Source organism: Cryptomeria japonica, chromosome 7, assembly GCF_030272615.1.
Source record: "Cryptomeria japonica chromosome 7, Sugi_1.0, whole genome shotgun sequence".
In the NCBI taxonomy this organism is placed as follows: Eukaryota; Viridiplantae; Streptophyta; class Pinopsida; order Cupressales; family Cupressaceae; genus Cryptomeria; species Cryptomeria japonica.
In genome coordinates, this window is record NC_081411.1 from 323,369,562 (window position 1) to 323,377,860 (window position 8,299).

Sequence of the window (8,299 nt, forward strand, 5' to 3'; positions counted from 1 at the left end):
CTACCACTTCAACTAATAGACCAATTTTCCTTATTTATATATCAGTCAAATAAATTGTTCTCATTGTTGAACAGCTGTTAGATGTATTTATCGTCAATTTAAAGCTCGATGTGATGCCAAGCTTATCCAAGCTTCCGCCAAAATATCCAAGGTCTTGAAGGAAAATGACACAAGGGAACCCCACACCAGATAATAAAGGGGATAGTCCACAATCTACCGTTCAAACTTTTAGTTTCCATATCCTGGTACTGGTAGATGCAACAATCATTACAAACTACAAACTACGGTCAACGAAATCTTTACAAACTAAGTTTACTAACTAATGTTAGAGAAAGATGCGAGGTTCAACAAGGTTGGATGGCAATACCCAATTCTTATAAATTGTTCAAAATTGTATCAATAATTGAATCAAATCAACGAAGAAATGGAATCCAGAGATTCCCCACTTTACACCACAGTAGCAAAGCCAGTTGCAAAGATAAACAGAGCCTATGGATGCGTATATTTTTGTGCAATTCTGGGGCTTCTATATTATCGTATCAAGTACATGCCAAAAGAAGGATATGCAATATGGATGTTGGTGTTTTGTGCAGAGCTAGGCTTGGCCTTCCAGTGGGTATTAGAGATGAGCTTCAGGTTGTGGCCAGTCGATCGATTTACTTATCCAGAAAGACTCTCTGAGAGGTAAACAATGATAAAAATATTGCATATGAGATCGAGAAATATGTTTTTTAATTAGATTTATGATAGTTTTTAGTTTTTAGTTTTAATTGTGTTATTTTTTAATTTAATATATAAGATCACTTTTTTCCCTTATAGATTTAAAATATATCTAATTAAAACTAGAAATTATTATACATCCATGAAAACTCATACCAATTATTTCCTTATAATAATATGGATTACGCTTGTTAACAAACAGGTTTGAGAGGGAGCTACCTCCCATTGATGTATTTATATGCACGGCTGACCATGTTAAAGAACCTCCACTGGATGTTTCAAACACTGTATTGTCTACTCTGGCTTTTAATTATCCAGTAGAAAAATTGACATGTTATGTATCGGATGATGGAGGATCCCCACTCACCTTTTATGCTCTGTTGGAAGCTTCACGTTTTGCAAAGATATGGGTTCCTTTTTGCCATAAGTATTCCATTCAGCAGCGATGCCCAAATGCATATTTTTCTGAATATTATGTCAATGAAAATGATAACTTCCCCTTCATTACAGAATGGGAAAATGTCAAGGTGTGCAGCTTAAATCTAAGCTTAGAATAATAGTAGCACTCTTCAGTATAAGTTATTATGTTGTTAGACTTTAGTTAATTGGTTATCTTCGTTTAAGAATAAAATCTTCACAGTCTATTGATTTGAGTGGCTGAAGTTGATATTGAAAAGTTTGTGTAGAAATTGTACGAGGAGATGAAATATCGTATAAATAGCACTGTAGAGAGAGGCACTGTTCCAGAACATCAATGCAAAGAACACAATGGCTTCAAAGAATGGAAACCGGAGATGACTCCACGAGACCACCCGAGTATAGTTCAGGTCTAAATAATCATTGTTAAAAGATTATATCTCTTAAACAAATTATATTGCTTTAACTTTTTGAAAGTAATAAAATATTCCAGAGCAAGTGGAATATTTTTATCCAGTCACATGCAGATATCATTAAATGGCTTTAAAATATTGTCTATTTATTTAACAAAACCAGATCACTACTTACCCACTATTTAATCTCTCCAGTTTATTAAATATTGCTGTGCAAATTTTTTCAATCCTAAATACAGGTTTTGCTGGAAAGGGGCAACGACATTAACGTTGAGGGCCATGATTTGCCCAGACTTGTTTATGTGTCCCGTGAAAAGAGACCTGGACACCCCCATAATTTCAAGGCCGGTGCACTTAATGTTCTTGTAAGAATGAAATTCTCGTTTTCCTGTTTATATTGTCTGTCCATTGTCGCTATATTGTCTGCGCGCTGGCTGTATACGCTCTTTCCTAATGAATCACGGTAACAAATGGTTTGTTTATCATGTGTCTGCAGATTAGAATCTCTGCTCTAATGAGTAATGCTCCCTTCATTCTTACTCTGGACTGTGACATGTATGCCAACAACTGTGATGCCCTTCGAGAAGCCATGTGCTTTTTCATGGATTCTCGAACTGGGCACCAGTTTGCCTATGTCCAGTTTCCTCAAAGGTTTCATGGCGTTACCAAGAACGATCTGTATGCCAATAATCTCAGGAAGTATTACAATGTGAGTACTTGAAAATTCAACTGCTGCCCTACAACATATGCAATCAACTGACCTGTGCTTCTATAAATCATGATATTCAGATATTTTATAAAGGAATGGATGGAATTTATGGCACACTATGCAATGGCACCGGATGCGTTCACCGCAGGGATGTCTTATGTGGAAGTGAGCGAAAACACAGCTCTTCAAATTTAATCAAAGAGCTTATTAATTCATCAATTTTAATCATGGAAAAAGCAGCTCCATCGAAGAGATTGGACGAGGCGAAAGAGCTTGCCATGTGCGGCTATGAGGAGAACACCCAATGGGGGAAAAAGGCAAATAAAATTTAAAACCTTTATAATTTTTATCAAATGCATCATACTTTTTCAAATAATTTGATATGAAATCCTTTTCACAGGTTGGCATGCTCTACGATTGTGCAGTGGAAGATATTTTGACAGGGTTTTCTATACTCTGCAGAGGATGGAAATCTGTTTACTGCTCTCCGAAAAGAGATGCTTTTGTGGGGTGTGCGCCTGTTAATCTGAATGATACTTTGATCCAACATAAAAGATGGACAACAGGTCTACTAGAGATTTTTGTTAGCAAATATTGTCCATTCACTTATGGTATACGCCATTCGAAACTGGCGCTGAACATGGGTTACAGCTATTACCTTCTATGGGCTCCGTTTTCTTTACCTTGCACCTGCTACGGTTTAGTACCGACCTTATGCATGATCACTGGCCTACCGGTATTTCCTCAGGTATTCTTACATCTCACATCTGATATTTTGAGTTTTGCATATTGATCAATAACTTTCCTTTCAATAAGAATAAACAGTGCCTCTACCGTCGATGATTTTATTTTATTTTATATTGATTAATAACTTTCTGTTTATTATTAGCCATCATGTTTATAGGCTCTATGCAACTAATTTCTTTTATTTTAAAAATAACTATGCGAATCACTTTGCATCGGTTTTTGAATATACCCCTAATCCATTATCAGAATGATTCAAAAAATAAATTGTCTATTGTATTTTGCAGATTTCAGATCCATGGTTTCTCCTATTTCTATTTTTGCCAGCATGTGCATATGCATACAGTGCTCTAGAGTTTATATATGTGGGAGGGGGCTCTTTAAAATCTTGGTGGAATGATCAAAGGATGTGGATGATAAAAGGTGTATCATCCTATCTGTTTGCGCTCATTCAAGTAGTCTGTAAATTACTTGGAATATCCAAAGTGGGTTTCGAGGTGACAAGCAAAGTGTTTGATAGCGAAGCAGCCAAACGATATGAGGCAGAGATTTTTGAGTTTGGGGTTTCTTCTGCATTGCTTATACCTTTTTCTATCATAGCACTGATAAATCTGATGGCATTAATGTGTGGAATTGTAGGCGTTGTGAGAGAAGGTTATTCAGCCATGGCGGGTATGTTTCTGCAGGTGATGATATCAAGCTTCATAGTAATAAATTGCCATCCGATATATGAGGGTATGTTTGTAAGGAAAGATAAGGGAAGCATGCCCACGTCTATCACCATATTCTCCACACTGGCCGCGGCCCTAGCCTGTTCGACAGCTTTGGTCCTATCCTTGACTTCTAAAAGTTCGATTTAAAAAAAATGGTTTCTCAAGTTTAAGATAAAGTTTTACGTGTGATTAATAATGGCAAGTCTTATAATAGATGGAACATGGTATGCAACAGTAAACACAGTAACTGAACATGATTTGTGAATCTATTATCCATTCAGGTAAGAAGACTGTGAATGATGCTATAAGCTGAGACAAATATTCATGTTAGCAATCTAAAAACTATTCATTTTGTACGATTATGATTCTCCTTTAGTCTAATAGTCAATTTTCTATTTAATTCTTAATAAAAAGTTATAAATATTTATCTTATTTTTATTGATTAAAATTTATTTTTTATCATTGATTTGATGATGTCATCTAAAAATGTTCAGTTGATACTACCAAGATTTTGATTTTATCATTGATGTGGACTGTTAGATGAATGGCTATGTTGTTTTGGGGTGATTTTTCTAGATATAAAAGTTCTTTTAATTTAATTTTTAATGAATATATGAAGACAATTCTTGTAAAATAGAATTATTATAAGTAAAGAATTGCTTAGAGGTAAGTAGGAGTTAATAATAGTTGATTTTTTTTGTTTATATATGAAAAAAAAAAAAAAAAATGTTACATAAGTTTTAAATATTTATTTTCTATTGGAGTTGAGGAAAAAATCAACTCTACAACTCCCAAAGATCACCTGCATGCAAACCTGTCACAAAATGAGAGAAACAAAAAAAACTATTGAGGCCAAAATTCAGAGATCCAGAAAAGAGGAGTCATATTGATTGTGCAACAAGAATGCAATTCAATAATTATAGTTGTTATGAAAATACAAAGGGAGAATCTTTATAAAAGGATACACGAAACCCTAAAGGTGAAAACACTAAAGAATTATAAGATTCCTAAGTTTAGCTTAAGCATAGAGTATAATAGACTAATAATTAAATAAATAGTTATTAGCTAATAAAAGATTACTCTAACATGCCCCCTTAAGATGAACTTAGGCAGTAGCTAAAAAACAACTAAGGACTAAAAAAGCATGTGAAAAATGCATGAAAGCAACAAAGGGTCCCGACAACTAGCCCTGATGAGGTACCCAAGTACAATAAAATCTTTGTAAAGTGGAGAAAAAGGAGAAAACCCTGTGGAAACAAAAATCCTCTCCAAGAAGAGATGAAAGCTCAAGTGAAGGACTAAGAAGCCTCCAAACAAGAGTGTTCTAGAAGATAGGAACACCACTGAAACATGAAATAGTTGCAAACACTATTGAAGAGTAACTGTTGATTTGAAGAACCTCCACTGAAATAGAACATGACCAGGTAGAGAAGACTGTAATCTGCATGAGTGCCCTCAAATGACACTACTCAAATCAGATGGCAAACAAAGGCAAACAACTGAACTTGAAGATATAGATGATATGAAACACCAAAGCCTCAAGAGCTAATCAATCAAACCAAGGAAGCATTAGAACAACTGGACAAACCTCCCATAATGCTGAAAAGGGAGAGGGACGAGTACACTAAAAAGAACAACCAACAAGAACTGCATGATGAAGAACCAGGAACATCGAAGGTGTAGAGAAAATACATAGTGTAGTGGAAGGAACACTCACTTGACACACATCATGAGGCTAATGTCGTGGAAGGAACACTCATGTGACAAAGATAGATGACAAGAAAAAGGTAAACATCAACCCCCCATGGCATTTTAGAAGTAGTGCATGCACAATAAGGCACAAGATGTACAAGATCCCAAGTATACAATGCATGGTGGCACTTTATCTCAATGTGTTTGTATAAATAAAATACTACAATGATCAGAAGAGACAAAAGATTGGAAATAGTAAGAACAACCAAAGAAGAGACATCCTACTCAAAGAAAGAGATCCCAGGACCTGAAACATCCAAGATATTCACCAGAGTGCTGAAAAGAAAAAAAATGAATAAAATGTACCTGGAGCAGAATCTAGAAAGAGAACTTATATGACTAGAAAGTACATAGAACAATCTTTCCAACGATATAAAGTTTTCAAAAAATGGAGTTCGGATGCTCAAGTTATGTCTTTCAGAGTGCAAAAATGAACCTCTAAATTTGATAGCAAAAAACACCATAAAAAAATAAAAATAAAAAATTGAAACCTCCAAGTCTACATAGAGCTCAGAAAGAGCTTTCCGACGATATAACGTTTTGCAAAAAATGACTCTGTTTGCCAAGTTATGGCAAAAAAACCAATAGCCTGCCAAAAGACACCTTCAAGAAAAAAAGTCACCCTTATTGGTGGCAAGGAGGTGGTGTTTGGGTGGGGGTCGGGTGGAGCAGGAAACAATGACAGAGCAGGCGGTGGAGCGGACTGGGCTGGGCGGGGTCCAGGCAGAGTAGGCAACAACGGCAGAGCGGCTGGCAGGGGCGGCAACATAGGGTGTAGGCGACAGGCGGCTCCTGGAGTGGCAGTTACGATGACTGCCATGGTTACTAGAAGCGGGGGCCGATTGGTGTAAAGATCGTCTAGTGGGATCACCAGGTGGTGACCGCCTGGGAGACTGGTGATAACTGCCAACACGGCCCCAGCGGTTAACAAACCGCCGACGGATTGCGTTAACCCTGTCGGCCTGGGCAAGCCGTTAAATTACACCTAAATTTTTAATTTTTTTTTTGAATTGTGTGTCCGAGGCCATACAGCCTAGGGTCTAATTTTTTTTGCCTCCCGAACACCAGACACCAAAATATATCAATTTTTATATCAAAATTCGTGGAAACGACCCCTTGAATCCAACCGTAAGGTCCTTTTGGCACCAAAATGTACCAAAAAATCAGCTACCCCCAGAAATGAAAAAAATCAACTACACAAACCTCCACATACATAGATCAGAAGAACAAGGCCCAAAGACTCTCATGAAGAGAACAGGGTCATGCAGATCTGGAGCTTTGATACCATATTGGAGTTGAGGAAACAATCAACTCTACATCTTTGAAAGATCACCTGCATGCAAACCTGTCACAAAAGGAGAGAAGCAAAAAAGCTATGGAGGCCAGAATTCAGAGATCCATAAAAAAGGAGTCATATTGATTGTGCAACAAGAATGTAACTCAATAATTACAGTTGTTATGAAAATACAAAGGGAGAATCCTTATAAAATGATACTCCAAACCCTAAAGGTGGAAACCCTAAAGATTATAAGATTCCTAAGTTTAGTTGAAGCATAGAGTATAATAGACTAATAATTAAATAAATAGTTATTAGCTAATAAAAGATTACTCTAACATTTTCTAATAGAAACATAGCCTTTTTATTGTATAATACCTCCACTTATTTAGTTTTAATTAGATTGTAAATTGTCATATAGTTTTACAAAGCTAAGCTAATGGAACTAGAAGGAATCCTACATCATTATCATTCTCTATTAGGTTATTGCTATAATAATCTCTTAAATTATTGTGTTTGACTTTTATTGTAGTTGTATGTTTGATTTACTTTGTCTAGTAATGCATCCAACTAATAAAAACTATTACAATCATTCCCATTAGTCCCTAACATATTACACAATCCCCCATATTTCATTTAAATAATTTAATCTATTACTTCAATAAAACTAGTAAACAAAACATGTAATATAAAAAATTAATAAACATCAACATAAAAGATACTTGACTATTTCATTCATAGAGATTTTTGTATACATCATGGAAAAAAATGTAGTAAAAGAAATTCTATTCATATCTTACAATTGAACAAAAACTTGTTGTTATAAATATTTTCATCTATTTATTGGTCCTCTCTTATTACCTACAAAGAGGACTTCTATAAGCTACTACCCACCCAATTATAGAATTTCTAAAGCCCTTTACAAATGAGATGTAAGTCCCTTTATATACAAAACAAGAGCATGCGGGATCAAGACTCAAGTCACATGACTCATGTAATTAATTTTACATTGACTAATCCATTTTTACTTTTATTGTAATAGAATAGCGATAAAGCCTATTATAGAATATAATTCACTTTCAAAATAGACTTCTTGCTAATGTTGAAGCCAATGGAGTAGGTTGGAATTTTTGCTAACTATTCCATATCATCCAAAACTTTAAATAAAAAAGGTTACACTCATCTAATATTGTTATAATATTTTAAAATATATTATTGACACCATCATTTACTAAGTGGGATGTTAACCTTCAAGCCCGATGATTGATTGAAATGCAAAAATGTGTCTATTTATTATATATTTTTATCCATGAAGCATAAATTTTATTTGAGGCTATTAAAATATGAGTAATTTTGAAACCTATCAATGCAATCAATGTATTTGGCATAACTAGATTATTAAAGGTACTAGGAACAATCAAGGCACATTTGTAGACCTATTGCATAGTTGGAGCTCTTGTAGTCCATATGTATACTATCCATTTTATGCTTTCATGATGTTGCTTATGCTTGACATATACAACACTCAAGTTAATGTAGGTCTCCCATATGTCAT

The 8,299-nt window shown here is 35.0% G+C and overlaps 1 protein-coding gene across 1 annotated transcript; it reads left to right on the forward strand.

The window, feature by feature from the left end:
• Positions 1-310: 310 nt before the first annotated feature.
• On the forward strand, positions 311-4,072 carry LOC131046703 (cellulose synthase-like protein E6). Its single transcript, XM_057980485.1, has 8 exons — positions 311-684; positions 923-1,247; positions 1,407-1,547; positions 1,790-1,915; positions 2,047-2,259; positions 2,340-2,576; positions 2,660-3,007; positions 3,291-4,072. The coding sequence occupies exons 1-8, from the start codon at positions 425-427 to the stop codon at positions 3,861-3,863; spliced, it is 2,223 nt and encodes a 740-aa protein (XP_057836468.1). The 5' UTR covers positions 311-424; the 3' UTR covers positions 3,864-4,072.
• Positions 4,073-8,299: the final 4,227 nt, after the last annotated feature.

Bases quoted from the DNA above. Each gene is read 5' to 3' on its own strand.
- LOC131046703 (XM_057980485.1), top strand. From the start codon at position 425: ATGGAATCCAGAGATTCCCCACTTTACACCACAGTAGCAAAGCCAGTT. The intron at 1,548-1,789 runs GTCTAAATAATC...TCCTAAATACAG, and splicing joins ACCACCCGAGTATAGTTCAG to GTTTTGCTGGAAAGGGGCAA. The intron at 2,577-2,659 runs GCAAATAAAATT...TCCTTTTCACAG, and splicing joins ACACCCAATGGGGGAAAAAG to GTTGGCATGCTCTACGATTG.